General features: G+C 39.8%; 2 protein-coding genes across 5 annotated transcripts; one reads left to right on the plus strand and one right to left on the minus strand.

Moving 5' to 3' along the window:
• Positions 1 to 930: 930 nt before the first annotated feature.
• On the minus strand, positions 931 to 10,127 carry MDH1B (malate dehydrogenase 1B). 4 transcript variants are annotated; one of them, XM_082055396.1, is made up of 10 exons: positions 9,995 to 10,062; positions 9,786 to 9,898; positions 8,117 to 8,248; positions 7,836 to 7,978; positions 6,655 to 7,157; positions 5,439 to 5,580; positions 4,733 to 4,896; positions 3,503 to 3,642; positions 2,694 to 2,778; positions 931 to 1,254 (listed from the first exon to the last, which is right to left on the minus strand). In XM_082055396.1, the coding sequence occupies exons 1-10, from the start codon at positions 10,014 to 10,016 to the stop codon at positions 1,223 to 1,225; spliced, it is 1,476 nt and encodes a 491-aa protein (XP_081911522.1). In that variant the 5' UTR covers positions 10,017 to 10,062; the 3' UTR covers positions 931 to 1,222. The 4 variants fall into 4 exon arrangements, with proteins under 4 accessions (XP_081911522.1, XP_081911521.1, XP_081911520.1 ...); XM_082055395.1 differs by having other exon boundaries at positions 8,117 to 8,251; XM_082055394.1 differs by having other exon boundaries at positions 9,786 to 10,127.
• On the plus strand, positions 10,099 to 21,805 carry FASTKD2 (FAST kinase domains 2). The gene is made up of 12 exons (XM_082055392.1): positions 10,099 to 10,159; positions 11,099 to 11,888; positions 12,298 to 12,401; positions 13,857 to 13,965; positions 15,427 to 15,550; positions 16,991 to 17,130; positions 17,657 to 17,829; positions 18,190 to 18,353; positions 19,395 to 19,616; positions 20,209 to 20,293; positions 21,323 to 21,437; positions 21,663 to 21,805. Exons 2-12 carry the CDS (start codon positions 11,190 to 11,192, stop codon positions 21,780 to 21,782), a joined length of 2,055 nt encoding a protein of 684 aa, XP_081911518.1. The 5' UTR covers positions 10,099 to 10,159; positions 11,099 to 11,189; the 3' UTR covers positions 21,783 to 21,805.
• Positions 21,806 to 25,533: the final 3,728 nt, after the last annotated feature.

Here is a 25,533-nt window from a genome sequence, read left to right on the forward strand (position 1 = left end):
CTTCTCCTCTCTTCAAGGAGCTATGGAACAAACCGGGTAGTTTGTCAAGACTACTGGTAGCATCCTTCCCTACTATGCTCTCCTGAGACATCGGCCTGTGGGTGCTCCTCAGAGACTCAGCCAATTTTCTGTGCATACAGTACTAGAAACGAATGCCCTGGAGACCACTTCCTCATGAAAGGAATGATTCCTTACCACTTTCCTCAAGACTTTTTACACCTGCCTCTACAACTCCTATGACAAACTCTTCTATGGACATACTTGTAACAATGATATCTCAGTTCCTGTAAATGTTGCTTCTCCCTTAACCATTTCACATAAGAAACGAGACTCTTCCAACTCCCTTGTGATATCTCAGTTTCCTGCGCTCCTCTTTCTAAGACAAGTGAGACCCCCCTCCTCATTCTGTCCTTACCAGCTGATAAATAACAAACAAAATCCTCTTGGTTTCCTCACGTAAGATGAAGTCTATCCCTGTTCAGAGTTTGAACCTCCTCTTGAATAACGAATTTATTCCAACTGAACAGGAAACTTTTTGTTTTGCTTAAACACTCACTTTGGATAAAAAATTAGGTAGTACAATAATACTTCATTTAACATAGTCTCCATCTTTTAAGACACCAAACACATGCAAGTGAGAGTGGTTCCTCAACAACCCTGTTTAGACAATGACTTAATTAATTGCATGTTTGACTTAACACATATGAGTAGTCCCCATGAAACTCAATAAATAAATAAAAAGATGGAGACAAAAATGAAGTATGCAGTCAATTTTTTGGTTAAAAATAATTTTTGCCTGAGAATATCCGTTCTTACACATATACTGTGTTTCATTCCATCTGAAAGAAGAATTCAGAGCTATAAAATGGCTACTCTATGTGTGACAATCTTGCTCAAAATTATCTTAATATGAACGTTTTAGACATTAAATGATGTTTTTGAAACAGTTTATTGGTCCAAAGAAATAAGTTGTTGGATGTTAATGAAATTCGAGATTCATTAAAGTCAGTAGGAATTTTGCTTTGGTCTCCAGATTAAGAATACTATATTCACACTCGTTTTGAAATATTTTTCTGTCTACAGATTTCCAGGTTTTTGATGAAGAAGTTAATGTAAAAGCTATGACAATGTTTAGCCTTTCTTTGTAATTTGCTCTTTTGAGCAATGGACATATTGTTTTAGTATGGGAATTCTCAGCATTCTCTCCTCCAGAGAACTCTGGCTAATGTGAGCCAGAAGGCAAGACTTCCATCTCTGTAAAAAAAAGCAAAAAAAGCACATATTTTTGCTAACCTCCTAAAACACTTATACATGCAAGGAAATAAACAGGGCACTTAGATAATACTTGAACAGTATAGCACCTAAGGTCACAAGAGTAGGCCACAACTAAGCAGTTAGCTGCTAGCAGTGGAAAGTCTGTCTGCTTAGTGTTTAAAGCAGCTACAAGAACGGGACAGATCTACAGAAAAGCAGTGCCACACAAGAAAAGAGCAGGCAGAGAAGGACACTCCTATCTAATTGGGAATCTCCTGTTTGGGTTAATCAAGGTCATGATTAGTAGAATAATTAAACTCTGTATTTATCAAGAAAATATTATTGTGCCTGTAGTCCTTTCCTGAGAAACAAGCACAGATAACCAAAAGGCTTATGTGCTCACTAATGGCCCTGGGCATTAAGCTCCAAATAGTTTCCCCATTCTTCAGCCTGACCTTAATGCAGAAGAACAGCTCATAGTATGGTAAGTGCTGATATAAAAGTACTGGAAAGAATTTGAAGGAAGGAAGAAAGAAAACTAACTATGAAAAAGGCCTGTAAGACCTAAAATTAGAAAGGAATGGCTGGGAAAGTGCAGGGATTTGGGAACCTGAGAATAAGGAAAATGTGAGAAAAAATAAAGCACACTTAAAGTTCATCTGTTCTTATTTTGATGAATTATTCTTCTTTCCTTTATATAATCTTAAGAGGACAGAGAACTTGGAAAGCAAAATATGTAGGAAAAGTAGCACAGAGAGACTTGGGAGAAGATGAGGGGGTTTTATTCTGCAAGGGAAAAGCAGACTGTGGATTGAGGGGAGTTTTGCCATGGCAGTATCAGGTAGTCTATAGCCTTCCCACATGCTTCTGGATATTAGGAAGGGACACTGAAGTTGTTCTATAGATTTTTAGTTGAAATTTCTCATATCATTGTGCATTTAAAAAAACAAAGTAATTATAAACTTGGTGTGTCATTAACAAAGTGAAACGGCTTAATAATTTATAATGTAGGGAATCTCTAAAAGACCTTTCATCTATTGTAATTGCAAGAAGTGGCAGATGTGGCTGCCACTTACCAAGATTGCCATCTCTACAGAAAGCAGGAATGTCTCTTTTTTTAGCCAACTGTCTTTGGGTGTCTCAACCTTTTCTTTTTCTGACTGACTTATAGACTAAAGATATTGAATGAACTGTTTGGTGCTGTAACAAATAGAACAATGAGAAGTTTGAGTTCCAACAAGGTTGCTACCATGCAGGTGTGCTATTTGTATCACCATGCCCCATGAATGGTCAGGATACATCAGACAAGCACCTGTTATTTCTATTCCTTCCTGAAAGATTTTATATCAATTTTAAATGAAAGGGTCATAAAATAAGAATCCTTTACTCAAATTCTCATTTAAAACTTGATCTCATCTTTCATGGGGAGAAAAACCCACCTTGCTGCAAATATTCTTTACTAGGGATTTTATCAGCTCCATATGGAAGCATTTCTCTTATTTCCTTTAGTGCAACGAGCTTTTCCTGAATGGAGAAAAAAAAGAAAAAAAGGCAATTTTAACATCACCCATTCTTTTCACCCACTGTCATTCCTAGCACAAACTTAATAGATGTTAAATTAAAATAATCCTTACACGTTACTAGTATAACTGAAGATCACAAAATCTGACTGAAACTAGAATGTAGATTTTGGGACCAGTCTTTTTAGTATTTTAATATTTAGTGAAATTAAATTATTTTTGTCTCACTAAGTGACAAGAAGTTCATGATGAAATTACTGCTCGCTGTTTCTGTATTTCCTGAAAAATCCCTAATTCTAGTAAAATTTGCCCTTCATCAGTGCAGAATCACAGCCACAAGGATCCCAAAAGATGTCTCCTGGCATAGAACAACTTTGTATACTACACAAACAAAATCTACATCAGCAGCACAGAACACAGAAACATTAAATTAAAGCTAATATTTCTGTTTTGCATAAAGCCTGCAGAACTTGGAGGTGCAAATTCTACACTTACAAGGCTAAACTTATTTTATCATCTCCTTTTTGGGCAATAGAACAGTTGTCTGTTCATTTCAATATATAAATAGTACCTTACACTTATAAATATCTGGTATCTATCATGCATAAGTGCCTGTGTGCAGTTTGTACATCTAACACTTGGAGTCAATGCCTCAGTATTCACTGTTATATTGCAACGTGCCCATAGGTGGCAGATTTGGCATACTATTGGATAGAAGAGATCCTCACCTGAATCAGATGATGGGCTAAGCGGTCCAGAACTTTTTGGGTTGTTTCATTAATTTCTAATTCTGTCATGACTTCCCAGTTACCATTCTGGAACCTCACTGGCATAGAGAAGACAATTCCTTCAGGAATGCAAAATTGACCTGAAGAAGAGGGAAAAAACGACTCATTATTTCTGCATAAAAAACACATCCTCATCAGCATCAAAATTAAGTCCTACAGACTTGCAAAAGTCTGCAGCTGTAAGATCTTAGTATAAATGGAGACTGCCTTTTCAATGTACAGTTCAAAGACCAAAGAATTACCCTTTTACTGTAACTTTGTATTTTAGTTAGATGTACATGAACCATAAAATTGTAGAATAGTCCAGCCTCCCTGCAATGAGCAGGGACATCTTTAACCAGATCAGGTTGCTCAGAGCCCCATTCAACCTGACTTTGAGTATCTCCAGGGATGGGGCATCTGCCCCCTCTCTAGGCAACCTGTTCCAGTGTTTCACCACACTCGTAAAAAATTTCTTCCTGATATCTAATCTGAATCTCCTCTCTTTTAGTTTAAAACCATTACCCCTTGTCCTATCGCAACAGGCCCATCTTTCTTTATAGGCCCCTTTTAAGTACTGAAAGGCCACTATAAGATCTCCCTGGAGCTTCTCTTCTCCAGGCTGAAAACCCCAACTCTCTCAGTCTGTCCTCATAGGAAAGGTGTTCCACCTCTCTGAGCATTTTTGTGGCACTCCTCTGGACCCACTCCAACAGGTCTATGTCTTGCCTGTGCTATAACACAATTTCTGTAACAATTTTACATGTTTAAAAGGGGACTTTTTAATTTTTTTTTTTTTTTTTTACTTCATACAAGGGTTAAATGGCTGTTGTGAAACATTCCATTTATTGGTTCACATAACTACACAAAAAGAACAAGCTTTTATAGCTTAGGCTCTAAGAACGCAGAGAGTCCTTGCACAAAACACATACACCAGAAATGCAGAGATGATCTGCAACAAGACAATATTAACCTAAGATACGCTTGTAAGAAGTGATTATCAAATCACAAGCCCTGGTGAGTAAAATTGCTTCAATTTGGAGGTTCTTATCCTGAAATAAACTCTCAGCCTCCACTTATAACATGATTTGTCTTACAAGTTTATATTAAATTAAAAATCTTGATTAACAAATAACGTTATACCTCCTGGGGAAAGCTACAAGAGGATATGAGAAGGAAAAGTATATTTACCTGCACTAAGTACTCCCACAGAAACGATTTCCCCAGGAGGAGAGCCATGATACCAGTATCTCAGTACAGTGGCTACCGCATGAGCATCTAACATTCCTGCACAATGAGAGACCCGGGAATTCAGTGAACTCTGTGCAGATAGAAATTCTGAATGGATCCATTCACTATCAACAAAAAAAAGAGAAAGAGAAAAAAAAAAGAAGACAAAAAAATAAGATGACTGCAGGAAGGATAGTTTTCTAGAGGAAAAAAACTAAACCTGAAGGAGGAAAATAGTCAAGACTTACTCAAGCTTCACTGCTGAAGGCAAAGCACCTAAAGACAGAAAAAAGAGGGTCTAACAAGGGGCTCAAAAGCTAACAACAAGCACTACTTATCTATCAACATTGTATTACTTTTACAGGTTGCTCAGGATACCACAGATGAGAAACATGCTTAACATGTAGCAAAATATAGTTATAAACAAAGTTGGCAGGAGAGTCAGAACTACGTTTAGCACTAGGAACCACTCAACTTCTTTTGCAGACTGAGTAATTCAACTTGAGTTTTCCTTTACGTGCAGCACTAATCAGTAAAGATGAATCTTGAAAACAGAAACCTTTCCTGATGTTTATTAAACAGTTCACATAAACATGGATTAAAAGCAGTTATTTAGTTCTACTTAAAAAAAAAAAACAAACCAAACAAAACCAAATCTGTACTGTACCTATCATAAATCATATTCAACACAGGACGTGAAAAATTAGCTGGGCCCCATATAGCAGACTCATATCCATAAACTTTTGCATGTGACAAATCAATGTAGTTACAGCCAGTAATATTACCCCAAACAATCACGTCTTTAACTCCTGTAACACAGGAAAATACATAGATTAATAAAAAGACAGAAAAATATTTTCACAATGTAGGCTTGATTAGGCGACCTTCAGAAGTCACTTTCAAGAAGAATTATTCTTCGATTCTGTGTCCTGCCTTGACAGCAGAAATGACTGCATCTGAAAAATGCAACCATGTTCTCCATAACACATGAAACCTCATCATAAGCTGAAAAATGAATATTAATTCATATAATATTATTGTACATAATAGATAAAACCTAGTAAATACTTAGTTGTTAAAAACCAAAACAAATCATATTGCAAACATACAGCAACATTTCTTTTAAAATCCTGTACATGTAAATATAGAATGCCTGACAGTAAAAAAATAACAATTTAATAAATCTACCTGCTTTGGTGCAAAAGTAATTTCTCAAATAACCTGCTGATAGGCTCTTCAGCCTATTAACTGTTCTATTTTATTAGGCTCCAGAATATCTAGACTTGTAATTGATGACCAGTTCCTACCCCTGCAACACTGAAAGGATCCTAGTGCTGTGCAGGCTGTTGGAGCACACATTTGCTGTGCAGAACTGTGCAAATATAACCAAGCTATAACAATTAACCTGAGAAACAAAGCTAATTAACCTAGAAATAATATGACTACACAGTTGTACTATACTCTAATTATCTGCACAGTAGAATGTTGTCATGTTTATTCACAGCTAGTTTGCGTGTCTCCAAATCAACAACGTGCTGCAGAGCACAAATGCAATCTCGAAGTCCTATTCCTGAACTGCCACACAGCTTAGTCCTTAGTGTGTTTTCAGCCTGAAATACACACCAGAATAGCAGGGCTGTGTCCAAGAGTTAGAAAAAGAATTTCATGGTATCAGGCACAGATCCAGAAAGCAGTAGGCACAGTGAATGGTGGCACCTGCTAGTCACACCCTGGCATTCTGTACTGCCATGCACTTCAGTGGGTGCACTGCTGTGCTTGCACTTCTGCACACACATCAACTGTGTTCTGCAATGAAATAGATAGTCTCAAACATGTCCATCTGCTGAATTCCCCAAATGCTACCCAAACACATAAATATTTACCTGCTGCATTCATATTCAGCTTCCTGGCCAGCATGGCTTTAGCTGCACTTTCCAAGGATGTTGCAACTGCAACGACATTTTCAGGCTTAATGGATGAGCCGTATGTCATCATCATCATCGCCTTAAGGTTTACAAATGTTTTTCCTGATGAAATTACTCTGACATCAGTCTTTGCATTCTTCTCAATCAGGTGAGCATACACTTGACAGATCTCACTCACTTCTCTCACGTAGTACTCAAGCGGCTGGACTCCACAGTTTAAGAGGACATCATCAAGAACAATGACAACATCGGCTTGAATAAAAGCCTTATCTATTTCTGTGTGCTCTGAAATACTGCGGAGGAGTGGGAATGCCATGTCTTCAGCTTCCATCACAATACCACAAAGAACTTCCTTAAACTGGTCAGTGTCAAGCAAATGGATACTGATTTCAGTGGTCATCCCAAACACTTCTCCATTTGCCAACAGAGGGATCAGCTGGTAACAGATGGGAACTGATGCACTGAGAAGAGAAGGATATAGAAAAATTATAGTTAATGACTAACCACTGCTTGTTTGGAAGGATTACATAAATAAACACAAAGACATTTCTTTTGTGTTTGATTATGTTTAAATAGACCATTAGCTTGGATCCTTTACTGCTCTTTCTGTCATTTTAACAGGTTAAAAATTAAAACAGTTGGGTCCTCCTTTTATTTGAGGGTTTTTCCATACTACCCATTTCAGTCAATACTATCACTTAAAAATTGGTGTCTTTAAAAAACACACTTTTTTAAAGGTGCTCTGTTAGGACTACCAGAAATACAGAAATTTCTCAAATAAAAACTGCACGATACTCTTTACTTATTTAAATATTTCCAAAAACATTTAATACAAGATAATTGCACTACAAAATTTCTAGCTTATTTTGTAAATACTTGCTTTTTCCTAAGGCGATCTTCAGCCTAAATGTTGCCTGTTCACATCCCTCAGTTAAACTGGTACAAAATGTAACAAAAGTAGAAATAATTTCTAAATTATACACTGAGCGCTTATAGTGAGGGGTCCAGAACCTAATTCAAATCAGCAAATTATGGGGATTCGTGTATAATTTCAGATGGTTACACCTGTTATATGTGCTAGGAAAAAGTGCATTCTTCTGAAGTTGAGTGAAACTTCATAGATATTCTTTTTCTCTCACCTGGTGATCCAGATCTGCAAAGGCTTGATAAGACTTTTAATTTCTTCCTCCTCTTTTTCAATTTCAATATGCGCCTGCAGGTTCTCCTCAGCAATGGCTAACATTTCGTCACTCAACATTGTTGAGGTGACACCGTAATAGTGCTAAGAACAAAAAAAATTATCTCTCATCAAATGACAACCCAAACACAGGTAACATTAGAAAGGGGAGCTTTATTTTACATTTGAAGGAGGCACATAGAACAATAATCTTCTAAGAAAATACAAGTTTACAGTCATTACCTGAGCATATTCCAGAAAATCATTAATGCCTCCCAGAAGCAGGCCCTTCCCTCCACGGTCCAACAGCTCTCTCCAAATGATAGGAGAGCGGCTGTGTTTCCATCCATTCGTTTCACAAATGTCATGAAGCCACTGCTAATGTAAACATCCCCAACAAAAGGTTTTAATAGTTTTTCACATTTGATAACACTTAAATGTTACAGCTATAAACATTAGTTCATAATTACAAGGTGCTTCACCACTTATGTACCAGTGTGCACAAAATGGAGGAATAACATAAAGCAAGGTATGGTGATACACTGTGATACCTCAGTGAAAGAGCAAAAGGTCCTACTTCTGCCTGATTTTGCTGCTGTAATTTTGCTCAGTTGTCTTAGCGGTACTAAAGATAGCAATGTTGTGAAGCATCCAGTAATCTGAGGATTGCTATTTAGCTGCAGAAGGAACATAAGCTGCAGAGGTTAATTGCTATTCACTTAACTAAGTTACTTGGCTGAGATACCAAGCAAAATGGATATTAGGAAAAAATTATTCCCAGAAAGGGTTGTCGGGCATTGGAACAGGTTGCCCAGGGCAGTGGTGGAGTCACCATCCCTGCAGGGGTATAAAAGACATTTAGATGAGACTCTTTGGACATGGTTTAGTACTAGAGTTAGGTTATGGTTGGACTTGATGATCCTGAGGGTCTCTTCCAGCTGAAATGATTCTATAATTCTATTCTAAAATGTTAAGAGGTAATAAACATCATAGTACTGTCTTTCTCATGAAGTAATACTGCATTTTTTTTCGTTTCTTATAGGAACTAAGGTGTCAAGGCAACAGGTCTAGAGCAAAAGTACTCAGAAATGCCCATCCACATTGTAAATAAATACATCAGATTTAATTCCAGACTTCTATTGTAATTCAAAGCCCTTGAATGCCAGAAATGTTCTTGACAAGTAACAACTCTGAGGCATATGCAGTCACAGGGTGCTAAAGATTTACAGGCTGAGCAGTCACTTATACGTAATAAAAAATAATGAACTTGAACTTCTTACTAGCAAAATGGGTTTAGGCTGGTGCTCATTTTGTGCCCCTCTTCTGTGGGACGACTCACAAGAATGCCGGTCCCTCACAACATTCAAACCTTCCCTCTGGCTGGCGCTCATAGCCAAAGCTGCTCCCACAGCACCTCTATCATAGAATCATTTCAGTTGGAAGAGACCCTCGGGATCATCAAGACCCGCCATAACCAACTCTAGCACTAAACCATTTCCCTAAGAACCTCGTCTAAATGCCTTTTAAACACCTCCAGCGATGGTGACTCCAGCGCTTCCCTGGGCAGCCTGTTCCAATGCCTGACAACCCTTTCTGTGAAGAATTTTTTCTTCATATCCAATCTAAACCTCCCCTGGCGCAACTTGAGGCCATTTCCTCTTGTCCCATCACTTTTTACTTGGGAGATGAGACCAACCCCGTCCATGTTCCAACCTCCTTTCAGACAGTTGTAGACAGTGATAAGGTCTCCCCTCAGCTCCTGTTCTCCAGGATAAACAGCCCCAGCTCCCTCAGCTGCTCCTCATCAGACTCTATACACATATCAAAACACCAAAACAGAACAAGAAGAGGTGTACTAGAGGTAAGCGCTTTACTTGCTTTGTAGAGCACTGGGACATCTACCATCCCTTACCTCCCATTTGTCAGGGTGCTGAGTGATCTTGTGGACCCTGAAGTGCGGCAGGTTCGCCTGCAGGTAGTCAGCCAGGAGCTCAGCCTTGGCATAGTAAGGGCAGTTCGCCTTACCTGTGAACACAGCGACAACACCGTCTATAGAACATTTGGTGACAATCGACCGGTAAAAGCGCTTAACGGTCCAAACGTCTTTTAACGGCGCCTCACCCGCCAGCACGAGCTTGGCCATGCGCGCGCCCCGTCGTTGCCCGGCAACGCGCCGCGCGCCGCGGCGGTTTGACCCTCGGCTCGCGCCGTCACCTCTCGCGAGGCCTGCCGAGAGCGCGCGGGCTCTCGGGGACCCGCTGTCATGGCGCCGCTGTCGCGTGCGAGGTAACGGCTACCGGGCGCGCGGGGACCGGGCGCGCGCGACCCGCCCGCCCTCTCCCTTCCCCTTCCCGCACGGCTGAGGCGGGCGGCGCGCGGCGCGGGCTGCGGGGGCCGCGGGTTCGAGTCCCGCGTGGAGCCGTCCAAAGGGCCTCGGTCTCCTTGGGGCCGGGCCGCCGGCCTGCGGCACCGCTACCCTACCCTACCCTAACCCCCGGGCAGCTCTCCCAGCCCCGGCGGGGTTCACAGAATCACAAAATGTCAGGGGTTGGAAGGGACCTGGAAAGCTCATCCAGTGCAATCCCCCCATGGAGCAGGAACACCCAGATGAGGTTACACAGGAAGGTGTCCAGGCGGGTTGGAATGTCTGCAGAGAAGGAGACTCCACAACCCCCCTGGGCAGCCTGGTCCAGTGTTCTGCCACTCTTACTGAGAAGAAGTTTCTTCTCTAATTTAAGTGGAACCTCCTGTGTTCCAGTTTGAACCCATTACCCCTTGTCCTATCATTGGTTGTCACCAAGAAGAGCCTGGCTCCATCCTCCTGACACTCACCCTTTATATATTTGTAAACATTAATAAGGTCACCCCTCAGTCTCCTCTTTCTCCAGCTCCAGAGCCCCAGCTCCCTCAGCCTTTCCTCACACGGGAGATGCTCCACTCCATCATCGTTGTTGCCCTTTCAGGAGTTATGTCTCCTCGGAGAAACGTCATTTGGGAAGAGACTCTTCATCCCAGTGTAGCTTTTGGTTAAAACAAAACAAAGCTGATACCCAGGATGAGTTAGATTTGTGTGGAGATGTTTGACTAACATGGGACACAATAAAAGTCCTTCTACAAACCACTTTGCAGATTTTTTTTTTTTTCTTGGAAATGATGTGCATAGATTTGGCGGTTTGCTGTAGGAAAGTCTGGTAACTAATCTGTAATTTTCAATTGTCTTTACAGATAACTGATCTTATGTGGTTTCTCCGCGACTGTTTCCACCAGTAGAATTTCGCTGAACCCCTCACTTTGAGTTGGCATTTCAAATCTGTGCATGAGACTAGCAAAAATGAATAATAAAATAAGTTATTTGTTAAATACTGCCCGATGCATGCATAGATGCAATTTGGTGCTCAATCCGAAATCTTCAGCTATAACAAGAAAACACATTTTATGGATTGGCACATACAGGGATCCCCTGGAAAATGTGAACTTCAGGAAATTATTTTTAAATATATTTCCTTCTCTGCATGGATCACCTCTGCGATTTCTGTCTCAAAAGATAGATGTTTTTAGCATGGATGCTAAAATACAACCAGAGAAGAGCACGGAGGCTTCGATGAGTGAGGGGGCTCCCCAGAGCTCCTTGGAACTTGAAAAGCTGGATGATTCTGGGAGCTTCAAAGGGAAGCACACAATGGATCAGAGTGAACCATTCTTTAATAGTCTCCAGAACTGCACCTGCCCATCCGATGTACTGGACTTGGCTTCAGAGTCTGCTGTTTCCACTAAGCACTTCACAAACTGTTTAACGACACTATGGAGGCTCTTGAAAAACCTGTCGGAAGAGCAGCAGCGTTACGAGAGGCAGCTGATCTTTGAGCACCCAGCTTTCGTCAAGCTTTGTCAGCAGCTGCTGCGGGACTCCCGAAAGATGATGCGGGGTGACCTGGTGTTCAGTCTGCATGCTGCGGTGAAACTGGGCGTTCCTCAGAACACTCTCTTAGTCCAGACTTTGGTGAGGGTGTGCCAAGTAAGTAGCAAAATTCTCCAAAACTTGGGATGAAACCTCAGGGCTCATCCTGGAAGGCTGTGCAACGTCAGAGAGAGTTGGGGTGCAGGCCTTACTTAGTCTGATGTTCCATGGAAACAGGACTCCCGTAGTTAATTTGTGTATACTTCTAATTTCCTTCATCTTTGAAACCACTGCCTGATTTCAGGCAAATTTAACATACAGGAGAAATCTCAAAAATCATTACCTTTTCCAAATCAACTCAGTTTGACTGATGTGGACCTTGGAGGTCACTGCAGAATTAAAGCTTATGAATTGATTTCTGGGGGAAAACAGAAGACAGTGGGTACAGATTAAAGGTGGTCACTTTTCCTTATCTGAAACTTTTACTGGTCTGAAGTAATCTGACATTGTGAAAACTCTTTAACAGGAGAAGCTCAATCAACTTGATAACCGATGTATCTCAGTTTTGGCAACTACTTTAGCAGTGCTGGAAAAAGACAAGAATGTGAGCGCTCTTCAAGCTGGATTACAGTGAGAAAAATACATGTTTTGCATGTTCTTCATATTTAAATATTGTTTGAATATATATGTCTTTTAGAAATCCTGGGGGAATGCCTGTGCATAAAACACATGTTGTGGTTTTAGTAGTTAAATGATCTTGAGATAACAGCTGTACAAGACAGTGATTTTTGGCGTTGTCTTTGCAGTTTCAAACTGAAAGGCTACGACCGCATAGGGTACTAGACTGCTCTGCAGGGGATTCATATGCTGACTGCAGCTCTGCTACTGTGTTTTTTTTGTGATGCCGATCAAATTACTTCGCATATCTATGCCACTGTTTTACCTGTGTGTAGAAAGGAGGTAATGGGACTAGCTTATTTTGTGAGGTGTTTTGATTTGTCATGATGAAAAGTGCTGTTTAACAGCAAGGGAATATTGTCTTTTAATTTAGTAAGTTAAAATTAAGATTAAGACAAATTTAGACTTTATCTTTGTGTCCAGCAAGGCTGCCTGTGTAGTGCTTTATCAGAATAACTGCTTTGGCTGTAGTGATTTTTTTTTGTGGCCTAATGGGTTTTATATGGGTAACCAGTCTGCTTACTCCTGGGATTTTTACTTAGGTTGTCACAAAATTTGCCATGGATTAGTGCTTCTGGTCCTGTGTCAGGTCCTACTTTGAGAAGGTAGATATGTTAGGCAAAAATCAGGTTCTCCTGGAAGCTCAGGTAGACAGTTCTTGTAAGTTGATAGAAAGCAGGAGATCAAACTACAGCTTTTTCTCTCTCTTGATGTCTGGAGCTCTTACCCATTTGCAGGAAGCCACATCTGCAGGGATGAACTTCAGAGCAAGTGCACTGCCATAGAAAGTAACACTTCATATTTTTGTAGCTGGGTTATTTAAGGGTGATTCACACACAACAATTACCTCCATCTGAGCCAGAGCAGGAGGTGCTGGGAATGCAGAACTCCTTCATCTTGTGCTTATCATCCCTCGGTGTACGATAACCCCTTCTGTTCCTGCAGCCCACAGCACTGCTTGTGTGTTTTTTTCCCTCAGTTGCACCAAGTTGTTGTCAGTGCCTGTCCCCAAGTTTCAGAACTTGCCTGCACATAGATGACTTCCTGCAGAATAGAGTTAATTCCTTGAGGCTTAACAGCACTCACATCTGCAGAGTCACATGTGCAGACTGGACAGGTGCCACTGCTGTTAATGTATCAGCAAAAACACTCATCTATCAGGATAACATTAAGAAAGCATAAATAACTATTTCTGTGTGGGAAAATATCCGTGCTGCAGCTATATATGTAGAGTTATGCCAGCCTTGCATAAAAGGGGGTGGGAGAGGGGCAGAGAATTACAGCTTTAACTTGGGAGTCCATCAGTGAGGCAGAGTGGGGCTACCTACCTGTTTCTGCTGAAATGAGGAAAACTCTAGCAAACAGTTAACTCTCTAGCTGAAGGCTTTGTGTGTGTTTCTTCATCAGATTACTAGTGGAGCAGCGCATTCCAAGTATCAGAGACATCTTTATGCTGCAAAACCTGATGAAATGCGTGGGAAAAGATGCTCCAGTCTTTCTGAAAAAGAAATTAGAGGTAAATTTAGTTGGAGGCTCATTTTTACTTCCACAAAGCCTGTGCTCTTGCATCATTTATAAATTGTGTATGTTTCTTTCCAGACACTCCAAGAGAAAATCTAATAGATCTTATTAGCATTTGCTGTATGAGTCATAGTCCAGTTATATCTGCAGGAGGAACTTAAATTTGGACACTGGGGATATCCCACCATGAAAGGGGGCAGAAAGCAATGGAGATGGTACAAAAGGAATTGAGCCAGTAAAATATCAGCGCCCTCACCTCTTGTTTGGGTTGGCTACATGGTATTTCATAGAAGCATTTACAGGCTGTTCCCCGATTCCCTTGCCCAGCTTGTGGCTGGAAGACCAGAAGACAGCAGACTAGAGGACCAATGGGAGTGAGATGCCAGGAGAATTCGCCTAGCTCACGGCCTTCTCTTTTCTCTGTGTCTGAAAGGTCCCCTGGGAAATATAGTGGCTGCGAGAAGGTTTTATGGTAGGGTGTAGTGTGTTTCGTCCCCTGATTATAGACACTTTTTGAAACCTTCTTTCAAACAGGGTCTGCTAAGGTTTTCATCATGTAGCCAAAGGGCTCTGATGTCAGAGTTCATAGTAGTATTTGTGGGGAAGTGAGGGAAGATACCAGTGATGGGAAACTGGGCAAGAATAGAGCAGTGCAGGGGGCTCACGCAATGTGTTTGATTTAAGTAAATCAGGAAACCTTGGACAAGGTACCACTTACAAGATGATGAGAAACTGGCTGAAGATATGGTGGAATGTGGAACCAAGAGGAAAGTAACCTTTCCACTTGTTAACTGAAGGGAGCTCTTAATTTTGTGAGCCTACAGGGTGCTATTTTTAATACTGTGTAATTTCTATTGTAGATGCATTTTATGTTTAACCTTTGATAGGCATGCAGTAAGAATATTATGTTTTAATAGCCAATGTACTTTGTAGTCTCATTTTTACTGTCATTTATTTCAATCTAATTACTGCTTTGATAAATGAAGTCTCTTCTGTGGCATCAGAGCTGACCTTCTGTGCCTCAGTCTGCATTTGTAGCTGGGTGTTTGTATTAAAGGTACAGCACTCAGTGTGCTGGTGGATCACTTTGAAGGCTTGCAGCTTTCATGTGCATCCAAAACAGTAATTGGAGCACTATTAAATAAGTCAACTATGCCAATTATATTTTTGCTACATTTTTAAGAGTTGGTAGAAGATATTCACAGTACTTGGAAATAAGCTCTACTGAGACTTCTTTTAAAAAATCCATATAAAGGCAAATTTCTGGGAACTTGCATGGTGACATGGCTATAGAACACTTGATCTGCTATAATTGCGTAGTAAGAAACTGAGAGTAGTTACTTTATGCTTTTGCTGTTTGTTGCTCCTTTTTCTTTCATATAAGTGTGAGCAGGCTAAGAAAGCAGTGATAATATACCCGAAGAATGAAGGATTCATAAACTCTAATTCACTTTAGATGGCAGTTCTGAAAGAGATAGACCGTCTGACTTTCTCGAATGCTCTGCGTGTGTTTTTGGCTCTTGCTGCAATGAATTATTGTTCCATTCCAATCCTGAATGCCTGCAGTAAAAAGATCCAGGGTAAGAAAAAACCTGTTTATTACATTTCCCTTCCTTATACCAAATTCTTCCTAATTATTGTCTCATCTCCCTTTTCTGATTTCCTTTAAAACTCAGGAAACATCTTTGCCTTACAAGATATTACAGTAATGCGGAGCCATTTGACAAGCAGCAAGACAGAAAATTACTTATTGATAATGAAAGCAAATAATTCTTGTCGTCTCTGGCCTTCTTAACATTTACCTGAACTATATATTTTTCTTTACAGTTTAGGAAAAAGAGTTGAATTCTAGCAGGAAAAAGTAGATTTCAGATAAACTTTTAAAACAAATCTGAATTGGAAATGGACATCTTACAGGACGGATTGGTGGCTTAGTGTGATTAGTTGATAAACTAAAGGGAACATAGTGTTTCCCTGATGAACTGGATTTCATTATTGAATGCTGCTCAATTGACCTCATGCTGCAGCCCAGAAAAAAAAAATAAGTTAAACTAATGCTTTCTCCTCTCTCCATACCTTTAGAATACATTTAAGTATATGTGGTCAGTATGTATTGATTCAGACTTGAAATACATGTGAATTTGTGTCTAAAAAAACAGTAAGATAGCAAAATAGCATTCTTAACATAAATGAAGCAGGAGTGTTTGGGCTGCCTGTACAGCTACTGTTTGTTGTAGGTGTTAGGACACTGTCTTTAATAACATATATGGGGTATTCCACACTGAGTACACAGACTAGGTGGCATACACAGAGTGAGCAGCTACTCTATTTGTTTTGCATTTTTTAGTGCATGTTTTCAGGTCTTACATGCTGCACATCATGTAAATTATGCTCTGGGGACAGTGCAATTAATTTCTGGACAGAAATGACCCCTGTCAGAGGCTGGAGATGGATTTGGAAGAGGAGGGAGAGGCACGCTTTGGGGACCATGGGGCAAAGGAATTCTCCAGCAGGTTCTCCACATCCTGTGCTGGGGCTCTTAAGAACGCAGCCCTCTCTTCCATAGCTGGGGACCTGACCAGAATTCTTGTAACTGTGTATTTCATGGGTACTTATTGAGCTAATTTTTGCAGCAGCAAGGGAGTGACCTAGTGATGATACTAGTTCTCTGATTCTGCAGAAGAGAGAAGGTCAAAGTGTCCAGCAATATGAATCCTGGAACAGAAGATCTTCTGGGAACACAGTCTTCTTGCTTCTGTTGTTGATTTGTCCCCTTTTGATGATTTATCCCTTTCTAGCTTGGTCCTGACTTGGTTTGTTTTCTTCTGCCTCTGTTTCTTCCACGTGATTTAGCTCAGTTGATTTTGCCTAGCCAGTCTCAGTCTGTTCCACAGTTCCTTGTTGTTTGTTGGGTTTTTTTTGCCCTTCTCCATCCTTCAGCCAAACTGTTCCACAGTATCTCCCAACCTACAACTCCCATTGCTTTGTATCATTTGTCCTTTTTTGCTCTTCCGTTGCAGAGAATGTTCATGATGTTCCATTTCGGATGTTAATCCTCATTCTGGAAACTTGTTACAATCTCCAGTACCGTAATGTAAAACTGTTCTCAGCATTAGCAGACTATGTTCATTCTGCTGCCTGCCTTTGGGACAAAAGACAGGTGAGTTTCAGACCAAATAGTTTAGAGTGGTACAAGTAGACATTTGTCCCCTTTTGATGATTTATCCCTTTCTAGCTTGGTCCTGACTTGGTTTGTTTTCTTCTGCCTCTGTTTCTTCCACGTGATTTAGCTCAGTTGATTTTGCCTAGCCAGTCTCAGTCTGTTCCACAGTTCCTTGTTGTTTGTTGGGTTTTTTTTGCCCTTCTCCATCCTTCAGCCAAACTGTTCCACAGTATCTCCCAACCTACAACACAAGTACATAAGACATTTCTGGTGCTTTCCATTTTACCTTACTTCAAGTTTGTGTTTGATCTTTAGAGAACACATTTTTTATGAACACCAATCTGAAGAAGCGGATACAGTTAATTTTTTAAAATGCTCTTCTATTTATTGATGAATAAATAAATAAGAAATAAAAGAGGTGTTACAGTTTGAAAAAATTGCTTTCATTAAAAATGCCTGTTACAAAATCAACAGATAGGATCCACTGGCTTTCTTGACCTTATAATTCTATCTTTTCTTTTAGATTGTCCTTCTCCTTTCTGCTTTTGAGACACTCGCGTTTCAGCCTCATGAGCTGATGGGTGTTTTTGCTGAGAAGGTGACAGAAGACCCTGAATTCCTCAACTTGAAAAGCCTTTTGATTGTTCTCCGAGCTTATTCAAGACTCTACTATGTTCCCAGAGGCCAAAAGAATCTGTAGGTTTTCATTTAGAATGCCTGATAATACGTTATGTAGTCAGTATAGAGTAATGTATGGCAACTAAGTTGTGAAAGAGTTCATAATCCTGTTTTATTAATCTGTAAGGTAAATTTTTTTCTACATAGGAATTTTCCTCTGTAATTGAAAATTGAGACCTTGGTTCTAGACTGACCAGGCTACTAAATCTGTTGGTAGGCAGCTGTGTCCTTAAAGAAGAATCAAAAGCTAGTGTTAGATTACACAACATATAATTATACAATAGAATAAAGATTTCTGACTTGTGTTTTTGTTTGAAATCTGTATTTTCTATAGCCTTGTTTGTGTACTTAGATACTTTTCTTCTGCTTTTGGAAAAGGTTTTTTGAGACTCTTCATAGCTGCTTGATTAAGTACCTACCTCAGATTTCCAACACAGAACTGCTGAAGGCAGCGTATTCACTTTGCATCTTAGGGTATCTTCCTAATCAGGCACTTGATGAGCTGCTGCAAAAGGACAGCAGGAATGAACTTCTACTATCAGGTCAGGCCTTACTTTGTCATGTTCTTGTTTGAAAAAGGATAGTCTGTCTCCGTACATAATTTGTTGTAATTGTTTTAAAAATTTAGAACTTAAAGAATGATTTATATTCAAGTTGAAGTCCTTAAGACAAAGCTAATGTAGGTGAACTAAGTGATCTGTTTCTGTGCTAGGGCATCCAACTTACTGTCTTGGGTCCCCTGGTGGCAGTAGTTTAATAGTAGATGTGAACATGGAGAGAGGTAAATATGAGATTTGTGAAAATGGTAGAAATGTGTAAGAGCCAGGGGTTCTATCTTTGACAGATGTTCAGGAATTTTTAAAAACACAGGAAGTCTGAACCTTTGTAAACCAACCTTAGTACCTGGAATAATGAGTAAAAGGGATTTTTCGACTGTTTCAAGTTACAATGAGGAACTTGAAATGGTTTGTAGGAGAATTTGGTTTCCATATTACAGTTCTGTACAGCCAGTAGGGTAGTTGAGCAGAGCAGAGCAGAGCTGCAGTGTACAGGAAAACACTGCCTGCTGGAACTGAACCTGAAAGCTGCAAAGCTGTAACTGCTTAGAGTTTGTGCAGCATAGTACTCTGAAAGTACCATTTCAAAATTAAGGCCAAGTCTGATATCCCTTCTTTGTTTTATAAATACCCTTCTGCTTGTCTGGGTTTTATAAATGGTTTTTATACATGCTCTCCCATTCCATGTTCTCCTTAGGTTTCCTGGAATAACCAATACCATGCGCAGAGCTGTGTACAGTAGGGGGGAAAGACTGAATGAATGGGCAGGTTCCAGCCATGGTCTTTAATATTATAATTAGTGAATTGATGGTGTATATTTAACAATATATTGAAGATACTCAATAATATTCAGTAAAAAAAAATTGGGTTTTGATTTCTGGATTGAAATTAATTTGCCAGAATAGACTATAAATGATAGTAAAATGAAAAATTCTGTGAGATCACAGAATCCTAGAATCATTTTGGTTGGAAGAGACCCTCAAGATGATACGTTGGATGTAATTTTTTTTTTGTGTCCTTTTTCAGATGATCTTCACAAAGAACAAAAGGAAATGATGCTTCGCTGTGTGAAAACATGTATGGAACTTGACAGCCCTTCCTTCACAAAGCCTGCATTCGTACTGACTGAGAATGGCTCCTCAGTAGTATCTGTTAATCTCAGAAAGGCTCGGGATGCACTGATAGAACTTCTGGGAGATGAGAACATGTTTCGGCAAAATGTTCAGCTACCATATAAATATCATATCGGTATGAAGCCAAATTACTGTCATATTGTTTTTAATGTAGGTTTATAATCCCTAAAATAATAAGGTGGTTAGAAATTTGCGTAGAGTACAAGTGCTTAAAAGTGCAACACTTTGAAGACACAATCTTGTAACTAATGATGGACTTGCTTGGTGAATCTACTTTCTAGGATGCTTCTGTTAAACTTTTTAAGTCAATTTACTAAAACATTATGATTACTTCTGTTTATAAAACTGCTTTGCACTTTTTGTTAAGCTTCAGCAGGCAGATGTTAATTGTATATAAATCGAATATGGCCAACTGCTAAACTATGATTTCCCATAAAGTTAGACCTACAGTTTTGAAAAACTAATGTATTTTCGGTTTTGTTTTTTCTGGAGATGTGCAAGTTATAGCTGTCTGCGCTGGTTGCAGGGAGGAAAAAGGCATCAGTAACATATAAATGATTAGAGAACAGCAACTAGAGCAGTGACGGTATCTGTTACCTTTTTCAAAGGAGCTGGACATTTGAAAACAATTTGAACAATTAATGTTCAAACGAGAACATTAATTGTAACCTCTTGCAATGCTGAATGTTTTGTTGTTTTATTTTCAGATTTTGAAATCAGAATGGATTCAGTCAGAAAGAAAGTGCTTCCAGTAACTGCAACAGATGATGGTGCTGACTCAAATGTTCAAAGGTGTCTTTCTTGACTGCATATTTTTTCTAGCAGGCTAGTTTTACTTATATGTGTTCCATCCAGTTACTTCTTTGATTCATGGATTTGCAGAAGCAAAGTAGATATTTGTGCTCACTGAAATATACAAAAGTTGCCATGCTGGTTCAGAGCAAGAACTCATCCAGTTCACTACCACCTCCTAAAACTTAACATTCCAGAGAAAGAGGCAGGAAACATCCCAGTAATCTGATGCTCTTGTAATGGAGACAGGTTTTGAAGTATGACTGAAATCCCTTCCAAAAAATTGCTGCATTATGGTTTTAAAATTCCAAGTATTTATGTGTCCAACTAAAGTTTCAGTTATTCTCCTAATGTTATGGCAATTAATTCAGCTGCTGAAATATAATTTGAATAGAAAGGATTATCATATCCACATTTTAGGTGATTAAATTAATCTTGTATAGAAGAATGACCTCTCAGTAACTGAAGTGGGACATACATCATTTAAGTAACACTTAAATAGAATTAGGTAATACTTAACATTTGTGTGCTGGATCACTGCACAGCAATGTATGTTGTATACTTTGCTTTTTGGGAGGAGGAGAGCTAGTGAATTGTGTAACACACTCACTGTCAGATGTCCAAAGCTTTCAGCTTTCCTCTCCTTTCCAAGTAGGTTTTTATGGCAGGAAGTAACTGATTCTGAATATTAGTAAAGGATCAAAGTAAATGCAGAAGCTGTCAAAACAATGTAGAATTTTGAATGCTCTATTTCCTTTTCATTGTGGGAGAAGTGGAGATCTAAGGATTTCATTCTGCTGGAGGAATTTGGGTAGATGCTGATACTTGTGTGAAGTTCATAGAAGAAGAGAGGCTCTAAATTACTTCAGTCTGGAAAAGGATAATGAAATTTGTACACTCCTAATATTTTACCTACCAGAAAGACAGCTGTATATTCTGCCGTGTTAAAGGACATCATTGAATCATTGTCCTAAAAGTGCTTATTCTGCATTTGTACAATGGAGTCTTCCCTACTTTTCTTGGTTGCAGATTGGCTTTTCTCTTTGTTCCTCTGTCTGCCTTCTGTGTGGGTACGATGCACCCCCAAGGGAAGCTGGCAATGAAGAGGCGGCATCTAAATAAACTGGGCTATCATGTGATTCTGGTAAGCAAATAAAAAGAAGCCACTGAATTGCTTTCTACTTAAAAAAAAAAACTATGTGACTTGGGCTGATTTCCCAGATTTTTATAGAATGAGTGGTTCAAGTCAGCTTGTTTTCAAAATACAACTCCCTATGGCCTTCCCATCACTAAGTGCTTGGTTTGTGGGACAGGGTAGTTTGCTGAAGACAACAGAACTAATATACCTTTTCCTTTTCCTTTCTTCCAGGTCCTGAACAAGAAGTTTCAGGAAATGACAAATGAGGATGCAGTTGAGTTTTTGAAACGAAAAATTTATTCAGAAAACGCTTTCCATTTTTCTGAAGTCACTGTGCAGGATAATAATTAAAATAAACCATCAATTTTGGATCTCCTGATGTCTCTTTTTCCTGTGCTATTACTGTAAGATTTTAATGGAAGAGATAAGCAGTTCTGTAAACAACTGCCCACTCCAAATTATTACAGATTGAGAAAAGTTTGTAAAGTGTCTGCTAATAGTGAGGGTTTTCTTTTGTGAAGTGGGAGTGGGTTTTCTTTAGTGGAAGGAATTACTTAATTAATCCAAAAAGCATCCTGGTATCTATTGCTGTTGAAATGTCTTAATTCTATCTTCACTTTGCTTCCCCACCTCTATGCACTAAGTCAGATTTCTCTTGAGTTGGGTCAGGGAAAGGATGTGACTATTTCAAGTGCTGTTGGAACCTGGTCTGCAAAGATGCACTAGAAGGATTCTCCCCAACATCCCACCACCACCATCTCCTGTGTTAATCTTTATGCAGAACTATAGACGGTAAAGCAGTAAATAATACAGCCTAAGGGCTATGTTGAGGAATCCAAAGTTAAATGAAAAGTTTCTGAGGAAATCAAATCCCACCCAGTTTTCACAAGTTCAGGCCAATAATGGTTCTGTTAGCTGTGTGGTTTTTCTGTTGAACCTTTTGCTTCACTGCTACTGTGATAGATTTTGGTACTTCTCACTACAAGAACACAGGTCTGGTGTATCTTTATAAACTGGCTCTTGATCTCTGTTTCTGATACTAGCATCTCCACAACTATTTCAATACGCAGATTTGTTCATTACATACTGTGATGCAACTCCACTGGCCTGTTATGTAGTGGTAAACTTGATTACGTTAGCAGTCCTAGCTGAAGGACACAGAGAACTGGTACATTATTTCCATTCTTGGTAACATTTACTGGTAAAATCCAGTTGTTGTGCTGGAGTTGAAGTACTTAGCAAGAGCATTGGAATGCTCAAAATACATACATTTGCCAACAACAGCTTGCTTGTTTCTGCAGTATAATCAGATCTTGAGTCACAATTTTGCTGTAGCGTAGCCACAGCCCCATCGGCACGAAGGGAAACAGCAACGCTTTCTACAGCGACTGTGTGCTACCTAATGGTGGTGCCCTTGCTTCACTTGATAAGCCACAAGAACTGCGTTCCTTTGTCTTGCTGAAGTAGCGTGGACACATGGATAAAGTATTACATTGACGAGATAAAAAAGATATTAAGAAGGTGAAAAGAAATGATGTGCTTAAAACAAAATCACTTCTCAACTTCTTGCAGAACATGTAGATGGAATATGGTGCCCATTTATGAAGGAAACTGCGACCAAAGCAGCATTGTCACAGCAGTCTGACATCAAAAAACAAAGTAAGCTGGTCAGCATTTCAGTGTCTGAAATGCAGCACGTGCAGAAATACAGATTGGATGCAATTGTAAAAAAAAAAAAAACACAAAACAACGCAGAGTTCCTCTGCTCGACCTGGATGAGAACTTTGTTGTGCCCCTTTTTGGATCTGCTACCTTAAGAAAGTGTTGTCTGTACCAATTAATCCATGAAGCAGACTGGACAGCGCCTTTCTGGTCTTCTGAGCTGGCCAACTGACTCACGGTCCCGGCCCGTGCTGGAGGAGGCCTGAAATACTCTGTGCTGGACAGTCAGGTAGCGCTCAGAGATGCATTTGAGAAAGCATTTGGTGCTGTTCAAAGCCGAAGTGCTGCTGATGGAGCGAATGCAGCATCAGATGCGGCTCTCACCTGAGCTGGGGCGCTGCTGCCTCTGCTTCGGGCTTTTCAGTCAGGTCCTCAGTAGCAAGTACGTAACTTCCATCTCTTCAGGCAAGGAATTGTACTGTCCTCTTGGGTGCCAGCAGCATGGACAGAGTTAGCCAGCAGTGGGCACGAAATGGCATAGCTTGTTACATTAAATTAGCTGGTCACCATATTTTAAAAAAAACCCACCTTATGAGTAGGTGGAAACTTATACAAGCAGTATGGAAGTGTAGTAGTCTGCCATAACAATCACCTCACTTATTAAATATCTTGCTTTATGTTACCTCAATAATTTGTCGCTGTATCACCTATACTGATTCACAGTTCCAAGCAGTGTGTAGCTGCTGCCAGAGAGACTTTAGAGCCGTTGGTTTCCTGAATCTTTACATCTGCTGAAAAGCTACTCTGCTGCAAGGTCTGAAACAAACCCAGGTTTCTCAGGTGTCAAATTCATGTCACGAGGGAGATCTAATCCTGTTCTGTGCATTACAATCTGTATTTAGAATACCGTTCTCCTCTCTCTCCTGAATCATGCTTTTTAAAATTAGTGGGAGACTCACACTGAAGATCAACAATAAAGATTTTGCTCCTGTAATTGTGGGTTTTATCACTGCAGGGATTGCTCAGTGCAAGAGATGTGAAGTCTCATTTTCTAAGTGAAACAGATACCCAATAAATGTTTCTAGCTGACCTGCCAGTGAGGCTGACAGGGGATGCAAGCTGCACCTTTCTCTACAATTTTCCCAGCCTGCTTGCAGATGCAGGAAAATGCATTTCTAACCTTTATTCACACTTGAAACACTTCGTAAGTGCAGTGGCTGGAAATGCGTTTTGAACAAGGAGTGAGGAACCAGGAAGCCAAATAAGCTTTATTTCCTGCAGCTGTGGGTACATCTTCTATGAACAGATAGAACCCAGATATGCGCTGTGATGTTTGACTCACTAAAGGTAGTTCAGGGTGTATCCGATCTGCAGCAAGGCCAAGGTTCTCAACCCCATATAAAGTGAAAATAGGTAATTTATTAAGTAAACTAAATTGCTGAGGGAGGGGAGGATCGTCAGTGAATTGGAGGCTTGCTAAAGAAGATAAAGCAAGTATAGGGCTATTAGAGTTAATTATGTAGCTATGACTTAAAGACAGTAGACTCAGCTGCACAGAGCAACCATATATTTGTCCAGATTCTTGTATGAAGGCAGCATATTTTATTCCTGGGCCACAAAGAAGTCTGAAAAGTAGAACCATACAAATCTTTCCTTCATTCTGAGCTATGAAGTACTAGACTAAAGGATTTGTCCTGCTAATCTCAAAGAAACAGATACTGCCTTTCATGATTCCTGTTTTTTTACATGCTGCTCACTGTTAGACATTTTTTGATTCATAAATCTTATTACAAAACAGTAAAATGCCATAGAAAAGCTGGCTTATCTAGTAATTTTTTCCTTGAGAATAATGCATATACTGTTCATCCTTTGAATTCTCCAGGTCATCTGAAGGACATCCACATACAAAAGGGTGACAAGCTCAGATCATTGTCATGTATCACACAATAACAAAACATCGTGGGAAGGACTTACAAATGTAGGCTATATAGTGAACTTCACTGGCCCAAGGATGATGTTACACACTGCAGGATGTGTGAACAGATCTAAAATCAGAGCAAGAAACAAAAAGGCAGAAGACGTGGGCTGCAAGGGTCAAGAAGGCTCTTGTGTGAACAGAAAATAAACTAGTACCAACTGAGCAAAAATGAAATGAGTTTTGTGAAGTAATGCAGAATGAGAACAGTGAGGCTTTGGAAAAACAAATTGTTTCCATAAGCAGCTGGATTTGTGATTTGCTTAGGTCTAAATCTGCTTAGATTTGCTTATGTCTAAAACCACTTTTAAGCTGTAACTCCAGCATTCTCAGGGTATGAAATACCCCAGTGACTCATTCACAAGAAACATCCAGGAACTCTCTTCAAAACTTCCACCTTGCTCGCAAATTGGCCAAGACATTCAAAGTGACTGGGAAGGAGGGGCTCGAAGTCCACTGCAAGAG

The sequence above is a fragment of the Streptopelia decaocto genome, assembly GCF_964273445.1.
Source record: "Streptopelia decaocto genome assembly, chromosome: 6".
NCBI classification, from domain to species: Eukaryota; Metazoa; Chordata; class Aves; order Columbiformes; family Columbidae; genus Streptopelia; species Streptopelia decaocto.

Bases quoted from the DNA above. Each gene is read 5' to 3' on its own strand.
- MDH1B (XM_082055393.1), bottom strand. From the start codon at position 10,016: ATGGCCAAGCTCGTGCTGGCGGGTGAGGCGCCGTTAAAAGACGTTTGG. The intron at 4,897-5,438 runs GTACAGTACAGA...TTTTGTTGATAG, and splicing joins TTGAATATGATTTATGATAG to TGAATGGATCCATTCAGAAT. The intron at 3,643-4,732 runs GTAAATATACTT...CCTCTTCTTCAG, and splicing joins TGTGGGAGTACTTAGTGCAG to GTCAATTTTGCATTCCTGAA.
- FASTKD2 (XM_082055392.1), top strand. From the start codon at position 11,190: ATGAGACTAGCAAAAATGAATAATAAAATAAGTTATTTGTTAAATACT. The intron at 12,402-13,856 runs GTGAGAAAAATA...TTTCTTCATCAG, and splicing joins GCTCTTCAAGCTGGATTACA to ATTACTAGTGGAGCAGCGCA. The intron at 21,438-21,662 runs GTAAGCAAATAA...CCTTTCTTCCAG, and splicing joins TGGGCTATCATGTGATTCTG to GTCCTGAACAAGAAGTTTCA.